We start from the raw sequence: 27,479 nt of genomic DNA on the forward strand, positions 1-27,479 counted from the left end.
CCCACGGGGCAGGGTGCCACCAACCTTCTCCGGGGAAGAGAGGAAGCCAGCAGGGGCCAGAGGACAAGGCTTCAGGGGGCCCGAGTTCGAATCCCGCCCCGGCCATCCTCTGTCCAGCGGCCCTGGCAGGGTGTGTGCGCCTGTGAGCCTTGCCCCGTGGAACACAAGGACTACAAGGGTTAAGTCAGGCGACTCGGCCAGCTCCTGGACAGGCCGGAGCAGCTGCGACTCCATAAATGACGAGAGTTAGGACAGCTCCCCCCACCCCGTGCCCACCCCCGGACCCCCTCCCCGTCGCCTGCAGGGTGTGGGAGGACGGGGGAAGGAGGGGCTCTCCCTGGGGTGCTGTCCCCTCCAGTCCCTGCGCTTGGAGGCGCCGTCCGTCCCCAAGGCCCCAACACTCCTCGCGAGCGTCCACGCTGGAGCCCCGGCCCGCACGGGGGTCTCCGTCCAGGCCCGGGGCTGCTCCTGGGGCATGGGGCTCATTTCCTGCTGCTAGGCGGGTCGGCGCGCTTCTGCCCAGGGTCCGGGCCGAGCAGGGCGGCGAGGACGCCGTCAGATGGGGGGCCGCCTCGCTTCATCTTGAGGCTGGCTCTCAGGGCCGCGTCCTGGCCGGAGCCGCCCTCGGGGGACGCCAGGGGGTCTGCGAGGAGAAGGGGGGGCTGCGCTTTTAGCACCCCGTGTGGGTCCACTGCCCGATCCTCCCTACCCTCACCCATCCACCCACTCACTCCCGCATTCCCCCAGCCACGCCCCGCCGGGCGCTCACCGTGGACCCCGATCATGTGTTCCAAGATGAGGACTCTCTCGGCCAGGATCTTCAGGGCCTCCCGCAGCTGCTGCACCCCCTCACCCTGGGGGCAGGAGGAGGGGCGGGCATGGGGCCACCCTACACAGCACAGTCCCATCCCCCCCCCCCACCGGTCGCAGACTGAATCCCTGGCCCCGGGGGTCCAACCTCCGTCCACAGCCCAGGAGGCACAGGGAGCGCCGGCAACAGCCCCACGGGGGGGTGGGGAGCCCACATTCCCACCTCCCCTCCCACCGCCCCGCGATCCAGGCCACGTGGTTACCTCGCTGGCCGCTTTCTCCCCACCGTCGGCCTTCGCAGCAGGCTCGCCCTAGGGAGCAAGGGGGCGGTCAGCACTGCAGGGGGCGGCAGGCGGCTGTCGCCCTGCCCACGGCTGAAGACTCTGGGAAGTGTGGGGCACATAGGGCCTGCGGACGGGGCCCGGCCATGGCCTGGGGCTTCCCCTGTGCAGCCCCGGGCGGGAGCAGTCGCACTCGGAGCCCTGGGGACCTCATGCCTGGTGGGGCTCTGATTCCCCGTCTCTGACCCGGGCCCAGGAAGCAGCGCCAGCGTCCCACGAACAGGCCTCCCTGTGCCTCTTGTCTTCCCATCTCTAGAATGGGGACAGCGGCACCGAGCGCACACTTCTGAGGAAGCGTAAGTCGGTACTGAGTGAGGAGGCGCTGTGCCAGGCGCTCCTGCCAGGGCTCCCGCTGGTGGCCGTCCCAGGAGGCAGTGAGCGGCAAAGACTGGCAGCCCTGGGCGGACCTCCCGGCTCTGTCCCTACCATGAGCTGCAGCCTCGGCCGAGGTACCTGACCAGGAGGGGCGGTGGTCCCTCCGATGTCTGGGTCCAGAGGAGGGGAGGGGTGTCCAGGGGGCACAGCCCCTTCACCCGGGGGGGGGGGGAGGAAGAGCCCTAGGAGCCATCACCCAGCCCTCCACGGGTCTCCCCCCCACCCAGTTCCCAAGTAGCAGCTGCTTCAGGCTTGGGCGCAGACCCTGCCCCATCTGGGGACACTGGGCTGAGCTCTGGCAAGGCTGCCTGGGCAGATCCCCCCCGGCCCAGTCCTGCTACCCAACGCCCTGGGCTCGCCTCAGAGCCCCCCTGCCCTGCCAGGGACCCCAGCGCCAGGCCCCCCTGCACGGCCCGTGCTCATGGCCAGCACCGCCCTGTCACAAGGGGAGTGATGCTGCCAGCCCCCTGGCAAGGGGGCGGTGGGCAGGAAGGGGACACAAGACCCATGGCACTGTGCCAGGGACAGCCAAGGCCTCACCTGGGATCCGGGTGCTCCTGGGGGTCCCGGGGGGCCGTGGGGGCCGGGTGGACCTGTGGGACAGAGCTGCTGATGGGGGCCTGCACCCTGTGGGCCTCCCCCACAAGCACCTGCCAACGGGGGTCCCCCCGGCCAGCAAGTGGAGGCTTAGGACAAACGGGGTGCGTATGGCACACGCCCCCCCCAGGGAGACCAGGGCCCCACCCCCCCTCCCTGCACCTGATCCTCCCACGGTCCTGTTCACATGGCTATGTCACCTGTCACTCCCATCCAACTCGGGGTCAGGACCCAAGCACCTCCAGCAGCCTCTTACCTGGACCCTCTGCGTGGCCCCCTTGGAAATGCACGCCCGGCGAGGCCTCTCTCAAGACCTCGGGCCCTCAGCCCAGTGCCTCTGAGCCCTCAGCCCCCAGAGGCCCCTGGGAAGCTCCCCTACTCCTGCTGCTGCCAATTGGACCTTCTCTGTCCATCTACCTTCCCAGCAAGCTCTTTCTTGTCGATCCCAGGCTGGACCACCCCTCCTCCAGGAAGCCTCCCTTGCACCCTCCCCCAGGCAGACTGTCCACAGTCCCTGCGGGGCTTGTGTCTGTCTCCCCCAGAGGCGGGGCGGGGCCTGCAGGGTCAGGCCGGGTCTCCTGCCATGGCTGGCAGGCTCTGCACAGAGAGGCCTCTGTCCCCAAGGGTCCCCAGAGCTGCCAGGCTACAGGAGTCCCAGCTGGGCTGCGCTCCACGAGTCGCTCCCAGGCTTGGGGAAGGCACTGGGGATGGGCAGCAGGGCAGGACCCCCTCCCGGGCGACCTCCAAGCACAGACCCCTCCTCCTCCCTCTGGGCTCACGGTCTGGACGAGGCCCCACCCCCTCCCAGCCACTCCGCATTCGGGGCCCATGGAAGATCATGCTTGCTCTGGTACCCCGGGACCCTGAGAGCCCGCCCGGCACACAGGCGGTGGGGCAGCCGCCCCCGGGACACTCAGATCCGCTCTGGAGGCCCGGGATCCAGTCCTGGCTCCCTGCTAATGCGCACCCCGGGAGGCAGCCCTCCCAGCAATGGCTCAAATGCTCAGGTCCCCGCTGCCCACGCGGGAGACCCAGATGGAGCTCCCCGCTCCTGGCTTTGGCCTGGTCCAGCCCTGGCTGTTGCAGGCATCTGGGGAGTGAACTAACAGGTAGAAGACCTCTCCCTCTCTCTCTCTCTCTGCATTTTAAGTAAAATGAGAATGAGTTAAAAATGAAGATTGAATGAGTGACGGAGTGGTGGCTAGGCCCGCCCACTCATTGGCCCGTGGGTCACCCGGCTGTGCACCTGCACAGGTGGTACTGGGAGGGACGGGGGTACAGCGAGGTCCACAGCCAGGTTCCACCCACCCTCCAGACCCCGTCCACACACTGCCCCCTGGCCTGGGCCCCAGGAGGAGCTGTCCCCGGGGAGCTGGGGCCTCCTCTCGCACTATACAGGGAGCCACGGCAGGCCCAGGCCCCAGCACCCTCTGGGGGACAGAGACCCTCGCCCAGCCTCTGGCCCCCTCGCCCAGCCGCGTCCTTGGCCCCAGCTGCTGCCCTGTCCACTTGCCTGGGGGGCCGGGGGGGCCCCGGGGGCCGGGGACGCCCGTCAGCACTGTGTCCACGACCGCGGGGGTCAGCTGGGAGTCTCCATCTGTGGAGAGAGCAGAGCACCTGGCGATGCGGGGACGGCGCTGGCCGCACCGGGAGGGCGGGGGAGGCAGGCCAGCTGTCCATCAAACTCCTTCCAGAACATTCCAGACGCCCCAGCCTTGCCCCCAACGCCCTGGATGGGTGCTGTCTCCCAAGTCCCACACCAGGACTTCAGCTTGTCCCACGCCCAGAGCCAGAGCACTAGGGTCTAGGTGAGAGTGGGACCCTCCACACACAGAAGCCTGGCCCAGGCCAGGGCTGTGCTGTGGGCTCAGGGCCCCCAGCTGCCCTGCCTCAGCTCCTGCCCCTCCCTGAACACCCCAGCCCGGTTCTCTAGGAAAGGGGCAGTACAGACACAGGGGGCCGAGCCCAGCCAGGGCAGCACTGGCCCCCAGACCACACCCCACACCCAGCATCGCCTGTGGCTTCCCACACCTGCCTCGGCCCCGCCCCGCCCCCGCCCCTCCCCGCTGGGGTCAGCCCTGGCTGGGGCTGTGTTTCAACCTCCACAGCAGCTTCCTGTCTGTGCCTTACAGATGGGGAAACTGAGGCAGAGTGGGCGGGAGGGGGACTTCAGGCTCAGTGTCAATGCTCAGCTCGGGGCCCTGCTGCCTGGTGGGAGGGGCTTGGGGGTCTCTGGATTTCGGGCTGATCCTGGGGCATGCACTTGGCATCTGGGGCAGGGGTCAGGCTGCCTCCGGGGACCCCCACAGCCCACATGGGGGTGCCCGAGTCCCAGGCCCAGCTCGGCTTCCGATTCCAGTTCCCCACTAATGCGCACCCTTGGGGGCCCCGGTGCTCGGGTCCCTGCCACCCCCGGAGTTCCCCAGAGGACGACCTGGCTCTGGCCCCCGCCCCCGGGCCCAGCACTGACCGTCTCTGCCAGGAGAGGGCTTCAGGGAGTAGAGGACGCCTTGGGGGCCGTCTGGGGGGAGGCCCGGGCTGCCTGCTGGGCCCGGGGGTCCTGGGGGGCCGGGGCGCCCCATCTCTCCAGGAAGCCCCCGGGGCCCCGGTGGCCCCAGGAGCCCTGTGACAGGGAAGAGAGGGAGGTGCCATGAGGCCAGGGCCCAGCGAGTTACTGATGGGGAAACTGAGGCCCTGGGCGGGTTGGGGCTCCACTCCTGGCTGCAGGGGAGGGAGGAGCGACTGTGGAGCCAGCAGGGGGCACCCTCCCAGGGCAGGGACACTGAAGCGGGCAGCCAGCCTGAGCCAGCCCTGTCCCTGCCTTGGCCGGGGGCCACTCCCCTACAGGACCCAGGACAGGTGGGCGGGGGAGGGGGGTCCTAGAGGTACCTCAGTGGCTGAGAGGGAGCCCAGACCCTGGTGGCCCCCTGCCTGCAGCCGCCCCAGGTGGGGAATGGGCCACCTCTCCTGTCCCCAGCCTGCCCTCCCCGCTCCCCGTGGACGCCACCAGGCACGTGTGTGTCCGTACCAGGAGGCCCCGCCGGGCCCTTCTCTCCTGTCTGACCTCGGTCACCTTTGGAGCCTGGGGGGCCTGCAGGCCCTGGTGGTCCCGTCTGCCCTGGGGGCCCTGGGGAGAGAGAATAAGATGAGGCCCAGTCCAGCTCCCCGACTGCCGCCCGTGCTGCCGGTCATGATGGCTTCCAGGCCGCCAGGTCTGCTCAGGGCCATGGCTCGGGTTCTGACGACTTTGCTCAGACCGACCGTCTCCCTTCTGGGTCAGGAACGGGCCTCGGGGCACAGGAGACCCCGGGAGCCCCAGAGGACGCATCCCCCAGCCCTGCGTTCCAGGTCCCAAAGGTGGACAGGAGCTGATGGACATGTGAGGGCCGCGCAGTGGCCTGGGGACAGCCCCTTGTCACTCTGGGTTTGCCGATGTGCTGGAGGGACCTGCGCGGCCCTCAGGGTGCTGCTGGCTGGGACCGCGCCGACTCCGGCCTGGGAGGAAGGGCCAGCCAGACTGGAACCCAGGTGTCACCATTTGCAGGGTATGTGCGCCACCTGGTGGCCATTCTGAGAACTGCACTTTCCCAGTGGGAGACACCCCCCACCCCGCACCTGGGGGGTTTGGGGATATCCCCCCCACTTCAGCCAATTTAGTGGAATGAGAGACACCTGCCTCTGCTCCCCCCTGCCCTGGTTCCAGAACCCAGCATCAGAACCGGCAGACACACACAGGACTGGGGAGGGGGGGACTGGCTCGCTGAATCTGGGGGCGGAGCTAGGGGCCTCTAGTGCAGCTGGGGACCAGGCCGGTAAGCGGCCCTGGTCTGCCGGACGACCCGAGCGGAGCCACTCATGTCTTTGAGCCACACTCAAAGGTGTCCCCAGCCTTCAGAGCTGTGCTTGGGGGTGCTATAAAACATGGGCACAGCACGGGCGCCACCAGGTACATCCATGCCAGCCTCCACCCCCACTGGACCGGCAGGTGTGAGCCGGACATGTACCCGGGGGCCAGCGCCAGCACAGGCCTAGCACGAGGCCTCGAATGGACGCAACCACTACTTGGTTTGCAGGGTTCGGTGGGGGACCCCAGGAAGCATGTGGCATGGGGATGGTGAGCCCCAGTCCCTGGCAGGAGCCAGGGCAGACCAGCGCTGGGACTGCACCTGCAGAGGGGCCGGTGACTCAGCTGTGGCCGCTGGCTTCCCCCAAGGACCGCCAGCCACGGAGGCCATGACTACCGCTTTCTAAGGCCTGGGATGTGTGTGCGTGTGTGGCCCCGGTGGGCAGCCCTGCTCACCGGCCGGGCCCGTGGGCCTTCTCCTGGGGGACCCCGGGTAGGCGAGAGGGATGGCGCCGGGGAGGAAGTCCTGGTTCCAGGGTGGGGCCGTGCTGCCCACGGCCGGCAGGTCGTTGTCCGGCTCTGGGGACCGCTCAGCCGCTTCTAGAAGCAGAACCTGGGAGGGAGAGGGGTCGAGGGTCAGGCCAGTGTGCGGGGCCACGTGTGTGTGGGGCCACGCGTGTGCAGGTCACACGCCCGGTGAGACCTGCACTGCCCGCGGCTGCGCCTGGCCCCTTATGCGCCCCAGCAGGGTCTCCGCGCCCTCTGCCAGGTCCCTCCGGTTCTGTCCCTTGCACCTGTCAGAGGGGTGAGAGCAACAGGGTGAGCAACCAACACACTTGCCCAGGTCCCCGAAGGGAGCGCTCGTGTGGGCATGGGCTCCTCGCGGCCTGGCTCAGGGCATAAACTCCGTGGCTAGGGCACATTTGTGCCTGGAAGGGAGGAGGGAGGGAGAGAGGGCAGAAGAGAGAGAGGGAGGGAAGGGGAGAGATCAAGTGTCCTAGCCCCTCCCCTCCAGGGGGCAGGGCTCGAAGCCCACCAGACCCACAGCCTACACTCATGCTTGCTGGGGCCTGGGGTTCCCTGCTGCCCCCACAGATGCCAGCAGAGGGCGCTGCGTGCCAGCTTTGGCTGCAGGGCCGCTCCATGGGCTTGGGTGGGGGGGGACAGAGAGGTCTGGCGGCCCAGTGACTCCTGTTGACATAGGGGACAAAGAGCCGCCTCACAGCCCTCAGACGCAGGCCAGGCCGGGCCCAGGCTCTGTGGGTGCGCGGGTGCAGGGCCCCTCTGCCCACCCCTACCCGGGGCCACCTGAGTCCCTCCCCTTTCTGGTCGTCGTAGGGACCCAAGGGACAGGAAGGGTCCCAGTGGCCACATCACAGGTGAGGCAGACCCGGAGACAGCCAGCGGTCACCCAGTGGCGTGTGGACCTGGCCAGTGACCCCTAAGAAGCCCGAGGGGAAGGGACGGCTCTGATCTCTGCCCCAGGCCCTGGGCGACACTGGCTGGCCACGGCCAAGGCTGGGGCTGTAGGTGGTGGAGGAGCAGCCGGGAATGGGGGGGCCCAGGGCAGTGGGTGGGGGCGGGGGGAGGGGCAGCCACAGGTGCGGTCAGGTTGAGCTGTGGTGGGGGCGGGGCTGAGGATGGGGGGGGCAGCAGAGGTTGGCGGGGGGGGGGGGAGGTGTGGAGAGCAGCCTGGAGGTCCTGGGGAGTCAGCTCTGAGAGGTTCCCCCCATGGCCCCAAAGCCTGGCTCTCTCCTTCCTGGGCCCCCTCCCAAGGAGTCCAGGGACCTGGGCAGAGGGGCCCTGGCCCCCACCAGGGTCCCAGCCCTCTGGGCCCGGCTCTGACCAACCTCCTACTCCCACCCGGCATGAGCTCACGAGGGCGGGCAGCGGTGGGTGTGGGCACTCAGGCCGGGAGAGCCAGACCGCAGCCTTGGAGCGGGGGCAGCGGCCCCAAGGACGTCACTGAGGCGGGACAGCGCCGCCCTGTGCCAGGGAGCGGCCGAACTGTGCGGCTCGGGTGATGGCACGCAAGGCAGTCATGGGGGGGGGGGGGGGGCAGGCAGGGAATGTTCCGGAGCCTGCTGGCTCAGGGGTCAGGAGTCCCCAGCGGACCAGCGGGGGCCTTGCTGGTCACCTGCCCCCAGCTGCCCCTTCCTGCTTTGCCCCAGAACCCCCCATTGTGCACCTGTGTGTGTCGCTCAAGCCAGTCACCATAATGCTTGCAGCCAGGAGAGTCCCAGGGCCCGGTGCTGGCCCCGGAGACACAGGGAGTCTACCTTGGGGGTGCCTGGCTTTACATACTTCCTGCCTTTGAAGGAGGGACACAGTGTGAGGATGTGGTGTCTTGAGGGGCAGCAGCCGCTCTGTAGCCATGAGACATGGTCCAGGAGGTGGAGGGGAGGGTGGTGGAGAGTTCGGTGGCTGAGCCGCCCCCACCCCCCACGCCGAGGCCACCTGCCCCGGCACTGACCCCGGGGCTCCTGCCCCAGCTCCGCCTTCACCTGCTGGCTCCCCAGCCTCTGCGCTGAGCTCACCCCCACTCCCGGTCCTCCTGGACTCCTGCAGACCCCCGCCTGCTCCCTGCTCGCGGCCTCCACCCCCTCCCCGTGGCCCCGAGGGCGAGCAGCAGGCAGCTGGGTGGGTAGGGGGGCGGCTCCTTCTGTGTCCCTGCCACAGCGGAGGAGACAGACCACAGGGGGACAGGACCTGCCGGGGCAGGCGTCCTGGCCCCTCCCCCATCCTCCTGACCTGCCCCAGCCCGCAGGTCCCCAGCAGGGACAAGACCTCCCTTTCAGGGTCCCCCTCCTGCTGTCTGAGCAGGGTGCCAGGGGCCCCGGGCAGGGGGAAGCGTCAGGGCTGGAGGCAGGAGGGCACGGGCCAGGGCCAGGCGGGTGGGGCCAGCTGGCTCAGGGCCCCACCCGCTCCCCTGGAGCTGCGACTTCTAACACCCGCGGTGCTGGGCCCGGGCCAGACCAAGCTGTCAGCGGCCACTCTGGCTGCTCGGTGCCAAACCACGCGCGGCTGCAGGTGTGCGGCAAGCGCCAGTTCGGCTCTGCCTGTTCTCGGAGCTCGGGAGCCAGGAGCCCATTCTCTCACCACTCCCAGCAGCGGGGCAGCCTCCACCCCCTCAACCTCCCGCCCCCCCCCCCCATCCTGGGCCCCTGCCCACTTGTACAAGGGTGACTGTCAGGAGCTGCAGGAGCTGTCCACTCCGTCGTCCAGAGCAGAGAGGCCCCAGGTATCCAGGCCCTCGGCCCCCAGGGCCGGGGAGCCCAGCACCGTGCAGCCCGGCCACAGCCGTGCTCGCTGGCCCGGGACCCTCAGGTGTCTCCCTGTGCCACTCTCTTCACCCAGAGCCACCCTCAGCAGCACCCGAAGCCTGGGGCCCCCCCGGGGCTGGGGTGTTCCCCACCACACCCAGCAGGTGTCTGCCGCCTCCCAGCCCCGCCCCCCAGCCCGGCTGACCTTGGCCTCCAGCGTGGTCAGGCGCTCACTCATGTCACTGAGCCGGGTGCAGTTCATGCATTCTGGAAGGGAAGAGAGCAGAGGTGAGCACAGCACGGAGGTCCTGCTGGGAGCAGCCGGCTGTCCCCAGCGTCTCACCTAGAAAACTCCTATTCAACCTTCAGGGCCCTCTCCTCCCCCCTGCTGTGCCTCTAAGCCTGCTTTCTATTTCAGTAAGTCAGAGAGACAGCAAATGAGAAAGAGAGATCTTCCAAAATGCCTACGACAACTGGGGCTGGGCCAGGCTGAAGCCAGGAGCCAGGAACTCCATCCGGGTCTCCTACGTGGGTGGCAGGGACCCAGGTCTCTGGGCCATCGCCTGCTGCCCCCCAGGGTGTGCGTTGCAGGGAGCTGGACCGGACACTGGAGCTGGGACTAGAACCCAGGCACCTGATACTGCAAGCAGGTGTCCCAAGAGGAGGCTCAAACCACCGTGCACACGCCTGCCCCTCGGAGCCTCCGGTCTGAGCACCCATGGCTGCAGCACCCATTAGTCAACGAAGTGTCTGCTCCCCACCGAGCGCAAAGCCAGCCCTGGGCAGCGGCAGCCTGGGGATGGCGGTGAGGGCGGGGTTTGTGTGTTTTGTTGGCAGGTGAATCCTGGTGCCAGGCACGGAGCAGGGACTCTGATGGGCGCATGGCAGATGGGACTTGGAGAACCACGGTCAGGGGGAGGTGACCAGCACAGAGACCCGGGCTGGGCTGCAGGGGGCCAGTCCGGGAGTGGGGGCAGTCAGGGAGGACATGCTGGAGGCAGTGGCTTCTCAGTGGAGCCTGAGGGAGGCATTGTGGTTGGAGAGAAAACACGCACCGATCCCTGCGTGAACAGGAGTGGAATAGGGCCAGGGCTGCCTGCCTCATGGCAGAACTGGGGCCCACTGGGGGGCCGCCGGGGTAGGGGAGGGGAGACTGACGGGCAGCTGGTCGAGGGTTTCAGCGGGTGAAGGTCAAGGCCAGACGTGCCTTTTTTCTCAAAGCGCACCCCCGCAGCCACGGGTGCGGTCGGTGGGAGGGAGTGGCGGGCGCGGGGAGACGGAAGATGAATTAGCCGGTGGGGCTGGTGACCCCTGAGGCGCGCGTGTCCCAGAGCTGTAATTATCTGATGAAGAAATAGCTACTTTGTAGAGATGCCTGCGTGCCTCTCTTTCCACTGCTCATCTCAAAGCTTCAGCCCGCCAGGACGCCCCCTCCAGGCCCCCCCCAGGCACGCAGCAGGCATGGCAGGGTTGTAGGGGACTCAGGAGCTCCCATTTGGCTTCTGGGGGCTGGGGGGGTGGCTGTCACCCCCCACGCACCTCCTCCCTGCCCCCAGCCATGGTGATTCTTCCTCGAAAGACCTGGGGACCCAGGAGGGCTCTTGGATGCGGGGGGCCCAGGCTGTGTCCCCCTGCTACCCTGGGTGCTGGCCACAGAGCCGGAGCCCTCCCTGGCTTGCAGGAAGTGGCGAGTGGGCTGCAGAGGCCCCGCCTCCCTGACCTCCCCACCCCGCCTCGCTTCTGCCCTTGGCTGGGACAAGTCGGTGGCTTAGGAGCGTGGACAGAACTGCGATCTGTGAATCAGACGACAGACGGGGCGAGGCCTGCATGGTCCAGCGGCCGGAGAAACGGAGGCGGCGGCTTCCTGGCTTCAACACCCCTGTGTCCCCCTCGGCTTCGGATCCACAGGGCACAGAGGGAAAGGCAGGTGCACAGGTGGAGAGAGGCTGGCGTCCACCCAGCCAGCCCAGCAAACCGGGGGAGGCCAGAGTCCCCGGGATCCCCTTAGCAGGCGCTCCAGGTCCAGATCCGGCCGGCTGGGTTTAGGTCTCCCCCACCCCCACCCCCCACTCCCACCCCCACCCCATAGGCGGGACCCTGGAGATAGCACCAGAGAGGCAGCTCCTGGTCCCACTGGGCTCTGTGACCGGACAAGGCCCTGCCTGCCCGGCTTGGGGCCCTGGCTCCCCTCGCTGAGACGCCGGCTGGAACTGCCCGGGACTCCAGATGCCAACAGCCTCCCCCCAACCCCCACCTGTCCTAAAACACGCAGGTGAGAACCAGCTCCTTGCCCACATGGGTGTCTCAGACGTGCGCAGAAGTACCAGGCCCCCCAGCATGTGTGACCGGGCCGGGGTGGGGAGGGGGAGAGAGGGAGAAGGGGCTGTGCGTTTACCCCTGGAAAGAAACCAGAGACTCGAGACCCACGTCTAACCTAACTCCTCTCTCTCTCTGCACCTCAGCTTTCCCGCCTGTAAAAGGGGTCTACAGTGGATCGGCTCCACGCGGGGTCTCGGAGATGGGTCTGCAGGCAGGCAGCTTGCACACGGCGGCGTCACCAGTTGGCCACCCGGGCCACAACCGGACATGGGTGGGGTCTTCAGAAATTCCATGGCAAATGCAAAGTATGAAAAATCTATGCGTGCATTTCAATTTTTTTTTTGACAGGCAGAGTGGACAGTGAGAGAGAGAGAGACAGAGAGAAAGGTCTTCCTTTTTGCCGTTGGTTCACCCTCCAATGGCCGCTGCGGCTGGCGCACCGCGCTGATCCGAAGGCAGGAGCCAGGCGCTTCTCCTGGTCTGCCTTGCGGGTGCAGGGCCCAAGCACTTGGACCATCCTCCACTGCCTTCCCGGGCCACAGCAGAGAGCTGGCCTGGAAGAGGGGCAACCGGATAGAATCCGGCGCCCTGACCGGGACTAGAACCCGGTGTGCCGGCGCCACAAGGCGGAGGATTAGCCTGTTAAGCCATGGCGCCGGCCTCAAATTTTTTTTTTTGCACTGGATTTAACACGTTTGCTTTCTGTTTCCTGAGAGACTTCTTGGAAGGTGGCTGTAGACACCGGAAGGTGGCTGTAAACACCGGAAGGTAGAGGAGAACTCTGTAGATCCGGCTGCACCGCCAAAGCTCGGCCTTTGCAAGCTCACTGAACGCCAGAGTCTGTTTTCTCATCAACAAAATGGGCATGACCGTCCCTCCCTGGCCCACCCCCTGAGAGGTGGACAGACGCAGGCTGGGCCGTGTTGTGGGAGTGGCTCTGGGGCTCTCGGATCTGGGCTGGGGGGAGCAGGAGCTACTCCCCCACTCCACCGACCCTTGGGACTAATGACCATGAGCCCCATAGGTGGGAGCAGGCTGGAGGGCTTCCTGGAAGAGGAAGCAGCACAGAACTCCTGCTTCGACTCCCAGCCTGAACTCCCCGGCCTCACGACGACGGCAGGAGCCAGCTCCCAGGCTGCACCTCTCCCCACACACACCCAGTCAGTTCCGCTCCTCGGACCCCTGCCTGATCCAAGGCCCGACCCGCTCCTGGGCCCCGAGTGAGCTCATCAAACCAATGGCGGATCTGCGGGGGTGGGGGGTGTCTGACTCAGCGCCTGCTGCCAGATTTCGCCGACACCTGGAAAGGCACGGGCGTCGCCATGGCACCTCTGCTTGGCAAACTTCCTGCTACAAACCCACCTCTGGGGCGGGGACCCAGCCACAGGCCGTGTTAAGCGGTGGGGCCCTGCAAACACTCATTCTTAGCCTGCTGTCACCGACGGAGGCCAGGACAGCCCCAGGGAACAGTGCCGCCCCCACGAGGAGAGCAGGGCGCAGGAGACGCCCGGCAGAGCTGCCAGGGGGGCCCTGAGCCCAGAGGTGCCAGCCCACCTGCGTCCATGCAGGCTGGGGAAGGCAACAGAGACCCCTGGGCACGGCGCTGTCACTGGGCGTGGCCCCTGCTGGCAGGAAGGGAGGAAGATCCCAGCCCACCGGGTCCTAGCCCAGGCGTCCGGAGGCGGGGCCGGCCACAGCTGGTCTCGCACAGCTGGGCCGCGGCGTGGGAGGAGAGGGGAACAGAGCCTGCACCCCTCCCTTTGGCTGCTCTGAGCTTTAAGGAGGTGGTGGGGGTGGGGGAACTGGAGGCAGGGGATGAGGCACCTGCAGGGGTAGGGTCCAGCCAGGGTCCCTTCTCCCTCTCCCCTGCCACCCCCCCCCCCAGTTCTGCAGGTTGGGCCCAGGAGCTGCAGCCAAAGGGGCTGCTTGGGAGGGGGCCCCCAATTCCCAGGAAGCCGGGTTGGGCTCCAAACAGTGCTGTGTGTGCAGCCGCTGCTCGGGGTCCCCTGCTCGCCCAAGTGGGGACAAGAGGGGTCAGCAGTGACCTGCCAGGGCCCCGGAGCCTGGAGAGGCAGCCACCCAGCCAAGCCGTGGGTGTGAGCCAGCATCGCCCTGCGGCTCGGAGCTGCCTCCTGCACCCTGCGGACGGGGCTGGAGATCCTGAATTCAGAGGAGCTGCACCATGCCCACCCCCCATGAAATGCCTTCTGTGTGTCCCGAGCCCATCCTGTGGCTGAATCATTTGTTTTCCTGCCGATTTCCTGGTATCCCGGGCCCCAGTCCACCCTCAGTCTCCTGCTCCCCCAGTGCCCCGTCCTGCGGTGCGGCTGGTGTTTCTGGCTTGGGCTATGGGGTCTTCCCTCACCCCAAGTTTCCCCATCTCCTGAGCTCCGGTTCCTTTAGCCGGAGGCGCCGTCCAAGGGGACCTGTCCGCCTGCAAGGCCGAGCCGAACGGAGCCACGACCTTGACCCCCGCGGGGAGGAGCCGCTGAGCGAAACAGAATTTCTAGCTCATCAGAGGCTGTGGCCTAGGCAGACTTGGGCCTCAGCAGAACCAGGGCCTCCCTTCCCCTGGCCCACGGGCCACCGCTTTGGAGGGATGGTCTCCCTCAGGGTCCAGGAAGTCACAGGAAATCTATCAACCGCCCCGGCCAGGCCCTGGGTGAGGACCACAGCCGGGGCCGGCAGGACGTGGAGCAGGGCACTGGGGACGTCCCCTTGGTCTGTTTCTGGTCTCTCCATCTCTCTCCCCGTCACTCTGCTTTTCAAGTAAGTACATGACTCCTACCAGAAAAGCAGCCCACTGCATGGAAACTGAACGCCCCATTCTTGCAATACCCACACCGACGCCCCTAAGAGGTCAGAGCGCTCAGGGGGCCCCGCCTGCCCCCATGGTGGCACTAAGGACCACCTTTATTTTTATTTATTCTACTTTTTAAAGATTTTTTTCTTTGAGAGGCAGAGACAGACAGACAGACAGAGAGAGAGACAGAGACAGAGAGAGAGAGAGGTCTTCCATCCGCTGGTTCATTCCCAATTGGCTGCAACAGCTGGAGCTGCGCCCATCCGAAGCCAGGAGCCAGGAGTTTCTTCCAGGTCTCCCATGCAGGTGCAGGGGCCCAAACACTTGGGCCATCTTCTGCTGCTTTCCCAGGCCATAACAGAAAGCTGGATCAGAAGTGGAGCAGCGGGGTCTTGAACCAGCGCCCGTATGGGATGCTGCTGTCGCAGGCGGAGGATGAACCTACAGCGTCACAGCACCAGCGCCGGCCCCAGAGGCTGAGGTTTCTAACAAACGAGCCTTGGGGACACGTCCACATGCAGCTGACGGCTTTGTGGCGCCTGGAGCGGCTCAGCTCAGGGGCGTCAGACCCCCGGCAGCTGGGAGTGCCTCGCTCTGTGTCCCTCGCACTCGGCACCTGGCGCCCAGCTACCCAGTGCCAGGGCCACTCCTGTGCCTCTCACCCCAGTGGCCTTGGCTTTCCCACATCGAAGCTTCCGGAAGGGTCCCGAGCCTGACATCAGACGGGGACCACGTGAGAGCCATGCACTGCGCCCGTACTTGGACCCGCCCTGTGCAACTGGCTCAGAAGCCAAACGCAGGACTGCACACAGAGCCCCCTCCCAGGCCTTGGCCCTGAACCTCAGCAGTCCCAACCTTCACCTGCTGGGAGGTGCCGACCCCTGCCCCACACACACCAAGGCCGCTCCCCAGCTGCAGGGCGACGGCTCAGCCCTCAGCGCCCAGCAGGAGGCCGTGGGGACGTGGGTTCAAGATCACAGCCCCAACAGCTCAGTGGACAGCATTCAGAGCGCTGGACGCAACATGGTCAGTTGGGGCGCCGGCTCCTGCACGTCTCATAGTCCCGGAAGCTGAGGCGTGCAGAGGCTTCCCTCTGCTCCAATCCCTGCTGCTACTGCCCAGCCCCCACCAGGATCGGAAGAACCTTCCAGAACCCCATAGCCTGGATGGCAGTCACGGCCTCTGCCGTACAGCAGCACCCCCTGTGCCGGACCCAGACGTCTCGGCAGCCTCCCGCAGGGGCAGGCAGGGCCAGGGGCAGCCCTGCTCCGCTACTGCTCCCAGCCTGCGGGTGGACAGCAGCTCTGGAAGCGGCCTCAAGTGGGCAGTGGTGAGCCGTGTGCCCAGCAGGTGCAGGTGCTTGGTGGCTGGAGGCCATCGGGGCCTGGGGAGGGTGGGGGCATCAGGGTCTGCCCCCCAGGGGAGGAGATAGGATGGATTGTTAGAAAGCTGGGGGGCTGGCAAATGGGGTCTAAGTCTCAGACGAGGGGCTTACCCATAGCTTCCGAGCCCATAGTAGGTTCTCGGCCCACACTGTGCACTCCTGGCCCCCGGCTTGGCACGGGGGCAGTCACGGCTGGCAGAGGGCGCTTCCTCCCCCGCCCCCACCCGCTACACACGCCGGCCGTGGTGGATGAGCGTGACGTCTCGCAGGCCCACACCTGACCCCGTGGGACCGGGCAGCTGCCCGGACAGCCCGGGGAGGGCCTGACATCATCGGCCTGTCGCTCCCAGAGGCTAAAATTAGGCCGCAGAAATGGAGGGTGTTGCTGGACGTCTCCAAAGAAAACAGGGGCGAGGGCCTGGCCATGGATCGGGGAAGAATTTCTGTGACTCAGCCCCGGCCTGGGACGACAGGCATGGTTAGAGGCGAGCCCTAAATGGGGACCCAAGCTCCTGGCACCACCTGCCCACAACCCTGCCCACACCACCACCTGCCCACAACCCCGCCGGGGTCCAACAGAGGCCCACCAGGAAGCCCACCTGGTCATCATGACCATTCCCTGAAGAGCTTGGCATCACTGACCAATCAAAGGCAGGCCATGAGCACCACTGACCAATCAGGCACGAGGACGCGAGCTGGACCCGCCCCTCTCAGCCCTAACTTCGGTCCCTGAAAACCTTCATCCTGAACCACGCCGGGAGCCTGGGGATGAGCGATGGTGGCTCCTTGCTCTCCTGGTTCACTCCCCAAATGGTCATGGTGGTCAGGGCTGGGCCAAGTCAAAGCCAGGAGCCCAGAACTCCATCAGGGTCTCCCACACGGGCAGTAGGGGCCCAAGCACTTGGGCCATCTTCCGCTGCTTTCCCAGGCATGTTAGCAGGGAGCTGGATCAGAAGTGGAGCAGCCGGGACTCGAACCAGGGCTCTGATACGGGATGCTGGAGTTGCAAGGGGTGGCTCAACCCGCTGAGCCACAGCGGTTCCCAGTTTGGGGGTTCTATAGCAACTCCTCCAACGAGTTTGGGGGGAGCTGTTTTGAAACAGGAGCATTTGGTTTCTTAAGAGGAAGGAGGGTCCCGACAAAGACCTGCTCCGCCTTGGAAATGAGGGGTGTTCATCCCTAAGGATAGCGGAGGAAGGGTGGGCGGGGAGCTGAGAATTTACAAAACACGAGACACGAGGCCCAGTGAGAATTCCATGTCATAAGTTCAAGTGCAATGGGAGATCACGCACCCCGTGCGGTTGTTGGAAGCAAGGTTCCCTGTGGCCCGGGGCTGCCTTGGCTACAGAGTACAGAATTGCCTCTGATTCTCTGCAGAGAGGGGTCCATGACCCCTGCACGTTAAGACCACTACCCCAATTACCCAGCTCAACTCTTCTTCCTACACACGAGAAAAATTGAGGCCCGGGGAGGCAGAGTTATTTGCACAAAGTCACACACAGAAAGTGGCAGGGCCAGCCAGGCTCCCAGCTGTTCGTTGTTCATCCTCCCTCCCCACTGGCACCCTCGGCTGCCGGCACCAGGGGCTCACCAGGGGCTGGTCCACCCCAGCAGGTGCCCAGGTGGACAGGAGGAAACAGCACAGCAGGAGAGTCAAAGGTGAGTGGAGAAGATGGGGCTGGGAGGGCCTCCCCAGCTGTCCAGCATTAGGGGGCTCCTGGTTTTCCACAAGACGGAGCGAAGCATCTCATTTCTAGGCTAGGCACTTCTGGCTGCTCACTTCTGGCCTGAAGACCTTCATCAGGAGGTGGCAGCCCCTGCAGCCCCAGCAGACCCCGTCAGCACCAAAGGACACCAACCCAGGGCGCCCCAGGTAGCCAGTGTGCTTCCCGGCCACGTGGGCCACTCTACCGCCCTCACATGGTGGTGGTGAGAAGTGCAGGCCTGAGCTGGCACGAATCCCCACCCCCATCCCCAGGAAGAGCTGAGCCCAGAGTGGGCCGGTGAGTTTTCTTCCCTGACCACAGAGGACTGGGTCAGGTCATGGCCAGGAACTGCTGACGGGTGGGGGCGCAATGGTGGCCACACGGCTGAGTGATTTTTGAAAAGGACGCCAACGCCATTCACTGGTGAATCAAGACTCGCTTCAACGGATGGTGCGGGCACACCTGGATACCCCTGTGCCAAAGAACGGCCGTGGCCACCCAGCTCCCAGCACGCACAGAAATCGACTCCAAATGGATCAACAACCTGAATATCTCAGCTAAAACATGAAGCTCTTAGAAGAAAACACAGAGCGACATCTTCCTGGCTTTGAAGTCTTAGACGCGAGGCCAAAAACATGAGCAACAAATATAAACTAGACTCCATCAAAGTTAAAAACTCTTCAACATCAAAGGGTGTTCTCCAAGAAAAAGACAACCTACAGAATGGGGGAAACGCTTGCAAATCACACATCTGTTGGGAGCTTGCTACCCCGATTATATCTTATGTCAAACACCGAAAAGACAGCCCAACTACAAGGGAGCAGGAGACTTGCATAGACATTTCACAAAGAAGATAGACGAATGGCCAACCGGCCCATGAAAAGATGCTTGGCGTAAATGTCACAACTGGGTGTCACTTCACACCCACTTGGATGGCTGTAATTAAACAAACAAAAAAACCCACACCCTCAGAACAGTAATTAACCAGTATTGGTGGACACGTGGAGAAATGGAAACACTTGCATGTTGCTGGTGGGCATGTAAAATGCTGTGGTTGCTCTGGAAAAGGCTGACCACAGGGGTTGCCGTTGAGGTGGCCAGCATCCCATATGGGCGCTGGTTCAAGTTCCGGCTGCTCCACTTCCATCCAGCTCTCTGCTGTGGCCTGGGAAAGCAGCAGAAGATGGTCCAAATGCTCGGGCTCCTGCACCCGCATGGGAGACCTGGAAGAAGCTCCTGGATCCTGGATCCCACCTGGCCCATCCCTGGCCGTTGCAGCCATCTGGGGAGTGAACCAACAGATGGAAGATCTCTCTGTCTCCCTCTCTCTGTAACTCCTTCAAATAAATAAATCTAAAAAAAAATAAAAAAAGACGATGACTCCACATCCCATGTGTATGTTCAAAGGAGTTGAAAATGTGTTCAAACCCTGACATGCACACACATGCTCGGTGCACCACCGCCAAAGCTGAGATCCCAGATGCCCATTGCCAGATGAGTGGACGAGCAAACGGGAAAACTACTCAGCCCTGAAGAGGGAGGGAGTTCTGATATGGCTACACGGACGGACCTCCAAAATACACCGAACACAAGACCTAGTGTGACTCCACGTACACAATACAGACAGGTGACTGACAGAGGTAGCCGGGGGCGGGAAGGTGCAGAATGGGTACCGGGCTCCGCCCATGGTGGTGGGAATGTTCTGGAAGCAGGGATGTTTTGGGTATACAACATGGGTTAAAAAAAGGCGAATTTTTTAGAGTGGCTCCAGCAATGCCTTTCGAACACCCAGGTGAGCTGGGTCCCCCTTCGAGGGAGATGCCTCATGGGGGGCTCACGGCCGCCAGCCGCTCCCCGGGGCTGAGCAGCAGAAGCAGGGCGGAGCCCTGGCCTCGGGGCGTCACTGACGTGCGCACCACATTGGCACGACCGAGTCAGCATCCCACCGGAAAGGTGGTCGGCCTGAAACGCATCACTTCCGGTTTAAACGCATCACTTCCGGTTTAAAATGGCCTCACTTCCTGTGTGGAGCTCAAACCCTTCAGGCCCAGCCTCCCGGCGTGGAATCCTCAAGAACGGCTGTGACCCGAAGCCAGAGCTGACCTGGGCCCCATCCATCCCACGCACCTGCCGCCTACTCCTCCCTCCCTGGACTTCCAGGCCCTGCCCAGGTCCCATGGCCACCAGCAGGGCTCGGGAGAGAGAGTGCCCTGGGGGTCACACCCTAGCCCTGCCTCAGGCCAGCCTGAATTCGTGTCTCTCCCTTAACCGCACTGGGGCGAGCATGGGGGACTGAGCAAGCTACTTCACCCGAAGGGCCTCAGTGTTCTCATCTGTAACATGGGACTGCAAATGGGCCTGTTGTTGGTGTAGTCGGTTTTTCCCTTTGGGCTCCCTCTTGTCATTTGTTCCACCTGTTAAATAAATGGCATTTTTAATAAGAAAAGCTCCGTCTGCTTTGCCAGGTGGAACGGAGAACTCGTATAATGGTCCACGCTGCCTAAAACCAGTATCCAGCAGGCTCAGAAGGAGTCGCGGGGACTTCTAGCACAGGCCTTGGGGAGCTGCTGGTGGGAGAGCAGCATGCGGCCCGGGGCGTCTGAGGGAGCCAACGGCTGCTACAGAGCTGTGCCTCAGGGCACTGGGGGCCGGGGATGCCTGGGGCCCTGGGCAGGAGAGGTTTTCTGAGGGCTGAGATGTGCTGGCAAGTGGGTGGGGTGCAGGAGAGGCGGGGAGGCACAGAGAGAACAGCACGGCTCCACACGGCGCCAGCATGAACGGCCCTACGAGGAGGGCAGGCCCACAACCCCACTGTGCAGATCAGGAAACTGGACACAGGGTAGGGAATTTGATGGGCGGTGCCTGGCAGAGCTGGGATTCTGTCTCCAAAGGCCATCTGCTTGGCTACCAGCTATGGTGCCTATGGAGAGCCCCAACAGCTCAAAGGTAAGATGTGAGGGGGTATAAGAGGTGGGAAACAGGAAGCTTGAGGCCACAGGGGATGGAGCCAGGGCCCTGTGCATGCACAACCCTAGGGGGCGCTGTTGCATCACCAGCATCCTAGCCGCAGGCATGCATTACAAGAGTTGTCCAGCAGGTGGCAGTCGCGTGCCTCGAGGAAGCAGGCGCCTCTCCCCAGCCCTCACAAAGCCAGCAGCAGATGCGGGCTGATTGGCTTGAATCCAAAAGGGGTCCCAAACAGGGGACGGGAAGGTTTCAATCCCGCTGCAGACAGCAGGCTCTCGGTGGGGAGGGAAGGGCGGGGGCGGCCCGGGCGGCCAAGGCGAGAGGTGGGTAGATGGAGCGAAGAGCAGGCAGGCTACGGGAAGGCCGTTTGGATGGGGCACCCACAGGGCTCAGGCCTTTGTCTTCCAGGTTCAACAGCTGATGGCCAAGAGGGCGTGGCCCTTGTCCCTGCCCCAGGGGAGGGGCAGTGACGCCAGGCCGTGGCCATGAGTCCAGGAGGCAAAGGTGCGGATCTCCCCCAGGACAAACCAATCGGAGACTCCGCCTGCAGCCCAGCGTGGTGGCCCGTCTTGCAGAGACAGCTCCAGAAATCTGAGCGGGGAGGCCGGCGATGTGTGGAGCAGTGGGTTAAGCCACAGCCTGCGACACCAGCATCCCATAGGGGCACTGGTTTGAGTCCCGGCCCCTCCACTTCCAATCCAGCTTTCTGTAATGGCCTGGGAAAGCAGTAGAAGATGGCCCAAGTGCTTGGGCCCCTGCACCCACGTGGGACACCTGGAGGAAGCTCCTGGCTTCCGTGTGGCCCAGCCCTGGTCATTGCTGCCATCTAGGGAGTGAATTAGCAGATGGGAGCGTGTTCTCTTGCCAACACTGACTTTCAAATAAGTAGATAAATTTAAAAAAAAATCAGAGTGGCAGCATAGTGAGGTCCAGGTGCTCTTCCCTCCCACCCGCCCCAGAAGGACCCTCAGTCGCTGTCTCCGTGCTGCCCCAAGGTCTTTAAGCACACTCTATGAGAAGGCGTTCATGTTTGGGGACACTGAGGCTGGGAAGAAGGGGACAGAGAAGCAGCGGGGCCAGGGGAGCCACGATCCCAAGAGTCTGGCCCCAGGACGGCTGGGCTCCTGCCAAGAGACCCCCGCCAGCTCTTTGATGCACAGCCAAGCACGTTCCTCTCCACCAGAGAGCAGCGCGCGTCCTCTCCTCCCATCATTTTAATGTGGTTTTCGGCATTGGCCGATGGTGAGCACTGCTGGGCGCAGCAAACATGTGCTTGCAATATGCCGGCGACTGCGGGGATTCCGCCCCAGCAGGCGGGCGGGCGGGCAGGCGGCTTCTGGAGGACCAGGTTGTGGGTGACTCTCAGGTGTTTTGCCCGGACTCCCTTCGGTCCGCTGACCCGAGCTTTTCCCCGAGCCTTGAGGCAGAAGAGAGGCTGCGGCATGGGGCCCGGGGGCCCGGCTCAGGGGCCTTGGAGGCAGGATGGCAGAAGTCAGGGCTCTTTGATTGGCCATCGGGGAGACGTGGGGTCTAGCCTGTCATCGTCCTGGGTTATCTCAGGCAAGTGCCCATCCGTCTGTGGGCTGCCGGGCCTCGGTTTCTCCATGTCTGAGAGAAGGAGCTGGGCTCAGCTGCCAGAGGTCAGTGGTGCTGGGGCACCCTGGGCCCTGGTTCTTGCAGCTCCCACCAGGGCGCCCCGAGCCAGAAGCGAGCCACGCAGGAGTCCCTCAAAGGCCGAGGGTCACTTGTGCTTCTCTGAGAAATGACGGGACCTCGTGGACCCCAAATGCCGTCAGCGCAGCCCTGGGCTCCAAGCCTCCTGCTCCCTGGGCTGGCAGCTGCGCCTGGCTGCAGCGCGTAGGGTGGAGCCCCCGTGCCAGACCCCGCCTGTCCTTCCTGCCCACCTCTCTCTGGTTCTACGAGGCAAGCAGCACAGGCGAGGCGTCCGGGGGGCACCAAATGAACAGAACGCCAACCTGGCCGCTGTGGTTCCCTATTGCATTGCTGAAGGTCAGAGGGAGGAAGTCGCCCACACCCACGCACAAGCTTGCAGGGGAGCAGGCTCGGGGCACAGAGGCTAAGCCGCTGCCGCCTGGGGCAACAGAGACCCAGCCCCGCTCAAGTCCCCGGGACCCTGCCACCCACGTGGGAGCCCCGGGCTGGCGTTCCCATCTCCCGACTCCGCCTGGCCCAGCCCCGGCTGTTGCAGGCATCTGGGGGGCTGAGCAGCGGATGGCAGATCTCTCTGCGTCTCCCTCTCTCCGTCTCTCTGCCTTTCAAACAAATGAAACCAAAAAGGAAAAAAGAAGCATTTGGGAGAAAATGGCATAATTGTTTTTACCATACGCATTTTTCCACGAGCGATCTGAAAACCCTTCGAATGCACTCTAAGCTGGAGTCAACAACCAGAGAGACGCTCCCATCAGTGGGCTCCCCAAGGACAAGGACCCGGCCCTGGACGACGGCTCCAGCCCCCGGCTCTCGGCGCTGACCAGTGCCTATGATCCCGGCATGAACACCCCTGCCCAGTGGCCCAGGCCAACCACGTCGCCTGTGCGGGGAGCTGGGTAGAACTGCAGACTCCCAGGCCCTACCCCAGGCCTGCCCAGCGGGAATCAGGGTGCTTCCTGCCTGGGGACAGCCCCGATGGGCTCTGGCTCACGTCCGGTTTCCTGCCAGTGTCCCTGAGACACACAGGGTGTGACTGCCGTGCTGCCATGTCGGGGAGCGGAGGCACAGACGTCACAGTCCAGATCCAGTCCTGGGGCTCTGGGAGGAGGGCTGCTCGCTGGTGGGGGAAGAAATCACCAAGGGCGGGTGAGGGGAGGGAGCCTTCGGGGGGGGGGGGCAGTTCACCCCGAGGAGGAGGAAGGCAAAGAGCAGCAGCCACGGGGCCCATGGGGCCAGGCTGCCCAGGCGGGAGGCAACATCCGTCCCCGGGAGAGCTCAAGAAGAGGCGGAACAGCCACTTGGGGTCGGCACCCCAGACAGGGCTGCTCCCCTAAGATCCTGTCCCGACGCCCCTGTGGCCAAGTCGCCCGTGGCTGAGTGCATTGGACCAGGGAAGAGGACTCCCAGCCAGGGCCGCACGGCTCTTTGTGGGTCCCTGGCACTCACATCTGGGGGCTGCCCCGCCCCCAGAGCAACCTCAGCAGTCCCTGGGGAGGCTGGGTACCCAGCTCTGAGGGGGGTTTATGGGGCCTGATTCCCTCCTGGAGCCTCAGTTTCCCCATCTGAACAAGAGCGGGTTGGGCCAGACAACCTCCAAGGCTGTGGCAGGGTAACAGCTCATGTGTGTTCTCCAGGGACCTGCTCTGAACCAGGACTGCAGGGCTGTACACACGCTACCCACACACACAGCCCTAGTGTGCACACAGCTCCTACACAAGGGCACACACACACAGCAGTGTTTGTACACGCACAACACGTGTGCACAGGGCCCATGCAAACACACACATGCGGTGCAGACAGTGCGCACGCACACAGCTCCTACACAAGGGCACACACACACACCAGCAGGTGTTTGCACACACAGCCATGCACTCCACGAGCGTGCACCGCCCGGAATCTGAGCACCGCGAATCGGACGAGGCCCTGGGGGCCGAGCCCAGCGCCCGTCTTGGCTGAACGGAGCATGGCCCTGGGCAAGGCATCCAGGAGAGAGACAGGGGCCCGAGAGAGGGACAGCTCTGGTTTGACCAGGGAAGGCTTCCTGGAGGAGGTGCCCGGTGAATCTGGGAAAAAAAGATGGAAGATTTTGGAGCTGAAAAACGGGCCCCTCCTGGCTTCACATGCCTGCTGTCACAGAGCCAAGGAGCCCCTCAAGACCTGACACAACAAGGGACGGAGCTGCACCGAGCCCAGGGTTGGGTGTGGGATGCATGGCAGTCGCCGGCCAGCGGCTCCCGTGGCCACCGACCCACTTCCTCCCTAATCCTGCAGCCTTGCTTCAGTTGGCAAAGCCCTAAGAGCCTCGCTCGGGTCATCACAGCCATTTGCTTTTTAATAAGAATACAAAGAAAACACCTGCAGCTCTGAGGGTGCACTGCTGCGTCCTGTGATCAGAGCCCGCACACCAGCAGGGCACACGGTGCTGGGTACCCATTCCTGCTTTCTCTACAGCCTTGTTGGGGGTGGGGGGGGCTTGGTGAGGAATCTCCCAGAGTGCTTTGCAAGCGCTCACTGGAGCTCTGACTGGCACAAGTCAGGGCGCTGAAGTGAGCGTCCCCACTACAGCAGCAAGCAGGCAAAGACCCACGTGGAACTGGACAGAGCATCAGGCTGTTGGCTCAAGGAACCCGTGAGACCATGGCCCCACCAAAGACGGAAGAGGTAGGCAGTGAGGGCTGTGGAGGTGGATTGGTAGGGTGGGCTGGGGGGCCCCAGGAGGTGTCCGCCCCTCGCCTCCAGCCTGGGGCATGGGCTGTGATGGGGTGGGGGCTCCTGCGGCCCCCTGCAGAGCTTCATGGGCGTTCTCTGCAACTTCAGGACACCAGGAGCCTCCCTTGACATCTAGAAGGTGACAGGCTGAGCGGTGGCTGCTGTGGTGGGGGGGAACCAACACAGCTGCTCGGTGCGGTCAGAGCTCTGCTTCCTCTTTTTAAATATTTATTTATTCATTTGAAAGAGTTACAGACAGAGAGAGGGAATCTTCCATCTGCTGGTTCACTCTCCAAATGGCCACAACACATGGGGCTGGGCCAAGCCAAAGCCAGGAGCCAGAAACTCTAACCGGGTCTCCCACGTGGGTGCAGGGGCCCAAGCACTTGGGCTGCCTTCTGTTGCTTTCCCAGGAGCATCGGCAGGGAGGTGGATCGGAAGTGGAGCAGCCGGGACCCAAAGCGGTGTCCATATGGGATGCCGGCATTGCTGGAGGTGACTTAACCTGCTAGGCCACAGCACTAGCCCCTCTCCGAGTTTTTCTGAGCACAGACCACCACTCTGTCTAGATAGAGGCTGTGCCCCAGCTGGCCCGGGTGTCACCTTGGCTCCTGCCCCACGTGGACAGCCAGGTCTCTGCAGGGAAGCGACAGGTCCTGGAAGCTGCCAGAGAGAGTACGACTGGGCAGAGGGCAGAAGGTGTCCTTCCCAGGAGAGAGGCAGCTCGCAGCACGGCAGCCCCGGGTGCACAGATTCATGGCGGCACTGGGCAAGTAGCGGCTGTGGCTGTGCCCGCCTCAGTGGCACCTCACACCGGCTGCAGCCCCCCGGGGAGGTCAGAAAGGACGGCAAGAAAGACAGGGGCTGCAGCCGGCCCAGGGCAGTGCCAGTGGAGGACGGGGGCAGGTCCACGCGTCAGTCCGGTCTGGAGTCTGGACATCACTGTTGGTGAACTGTAGCTACAGCCCAACCTGACCGCCAATGCTCCACTGCCTACCGGGAGCAGGGAGGCCGTGGGAACACCAGCTTCCACACAGGTGCTTTGCCCACGCCCCCAAGTCCGGTTGCTAGGATACGGGCACCTGCCCCAGGAGGGGATGTTAATGACTTGTTTCCCTGTGTCCCTTCCCCATCTTTAAGGCACAGCACCCACTTTTTTTTTTTTTTTTTGACAGGCAGAGTGGACAGTGAGAGAGAGAGAGAGAGAGAGAGAGAGAGAAAGGTCTTCCTTTTGCCGTTGGTTCACCCTCCAATGGCCGGCGCATCGCACTGATCCAAAGCCAGGAGCCAGGTGCTTCTCCTGGTCTCCCTTGCGGGTGCAGGGCCCAAGCACCTGGGCCATCCTCCACTGCACTCCCGGGCCACAGCAGGGAGCTGGCCTGGAAGAGGAGCAACCAGGACAGAATCTGGTGCCCCGACCGGGACTAGAACCCGGTGTGCCGGTGCTGCAAGGTGGAGGATTAGCCTATTGAGCCATGGCGCCGGCCGTGCACCCACTTCTTTTACGGACAGTCCTTCCTCCTCCTGCCTGGGGAGGTCTCAGCTGCCATCCTCTTCGCTCTGCCCGCCTCCCTGGCTCAGTGGTCAGCCTAGGAGGCCATGTGACCTGGTTGGGCCAATCAGAATCTTCCCTGGGTTGTGTGTGTGTGTGTGTGTGTCACTCCTGGCCATGCCCTGTGCTCCGGGGAGGGACTCCTCTTTCACTCGGGGGGGAAAGCCCCAGAGACGAGAGACAGATCCTGGAAGGGGCGGGCAGGAGGCTGACTCCCTGGTCCCCAGTCTGCCACGTCGAGGCCACATTGAGGCAGCTTGTCTGTAGGAGTCTTAGGTTTCGGCTGGGGGCTTGCACACGAATTCAGTCATCCCCAGACAAGCGGGGGTGGGGCGTCTCCCAGGGGGGCCTGCTGGGGAGAGCCAAGGTCAGCTCCCCACCGTAACAATCCCATCGGTGCTGAAGACCCTCATCAAAATTCCTCTTCGGCTTGCACAGCTGCTTTGTAAAATGATGTCATTCTGTCCTCCCAGCAACCCTTTGAGCGGAGCCTGATTACTTCCATCACCAACAGGGCTCAGGCCCGGGCCAGCCTGCCTCCTGGTCTGTACCCCTCTTTCTGCCCCAGAGGGGCCTCCCCAGGCCTGTGGCCATGCTAGGAGCTCCGGGGCAGGGCGACAGGTCCAGCGACCTCCAGGGTCTCCGATCACCGAGAGGTCCGGTCTTCCTGAGTCCCTGAGCCTCACTGTTTCCATCTGCAAAGTGGGACAGTCATGAGCGGTGCACAGGCAGGAGCGCGCGTGGACAGCGACGGGATGCCCGGGAGATACAAGGGCTGTCTGTGTGGTTCCAAACCGCAAACCGCAAACTTCCTGGGCCCAAGCTGCCATGTGCTCTGGACACCCAGGCAGGGCCACCCTCGTGGCCTCTCCTCCTCTACTGCCCTTTTGGTGACACAGGGTCTGAGGTCACCGTCCAGGATGCCTGCTCCTCTTGTGCTCATTCATTCATTCTTCCCAAGTTTCATTCATTCACTTCCCAAGTGTGTATGGAGCGAAAGGACAGAGCAGGGACAGACAGACAGAGCTCTGGCGAGATCTACAGCGAGTAATGAGCTCGGGGGGAGGGGACGAGTGGAGTCGGGGGCACAGGGCAGAGCCACACTGAGGCTGGGAGGGCCAGTGGGGCAGAGATGGGG

At 64.1% G+C, this 27,479-nt stretch overlaps 1 protein-coding gene across 1 annotated transcript in view; it reads right to left on the reverse strand.

Moving 5' to 3' along the window:
- Positions 1 to 482: 482 nt before the first annotated feature.
- Positions 483 to 27,479, reverse strand: part of COL26A1 (collagen type XXVI alpha 1 chain) — a 92,068-nt gene continuing 65,071 nt past the window's right edge. The window contains exons 4-12 of the mRNA XM_062180425.1: positions 9,436 to 9,497; positions 6,424 to 6,580; positions 5,152 to 5,250; positions 4,594 to 4,746; positions 3,637 to 3,720; positions 2,067 to 2,119; positions 1,074 to 1,121; positions 770 to 854; positions 483 to 643 (exon numbers count right to left, since the gene is read on the reverse strand). Coding sequence (XP_062036409.1) covers positions 483 to 643; positions 770 to 854; positions 1,074 to 1,121; positions 2,067 to 2,119; positions 3,637 to 3,720; positions 4,594 to 4,746; positions 5,152 to 5,250; positions 6,424 to 6,580; positions 9,436 to 9,497 — 902 coding nt within the window. The remainder of the gene's footprint in view (positions 644 to 769; positions 855 to 1,073; positions 1,122 to 2,066; positions 2,120 to 3,636; positions 3,721 to 4,593; positions 4,747 to 5,151; positions 5,251 to 6,423; positions 6,581 to 9,435; positions 9,498 to 27,479) is intronic.

This window comes from Lepus europaeus, chromosome 21 (genome assembly GCF_033115175.1).
Source record: "Lepus europaeus isolate LE1 chromosome 21, mLepTim1.pri, whole genome shotgun sequence".
NCBI lineage: Eukaryota > Metazoa > Chordata > Mammalia > Lagomorpha > Leporidae > Lepus > Lepus europaeus.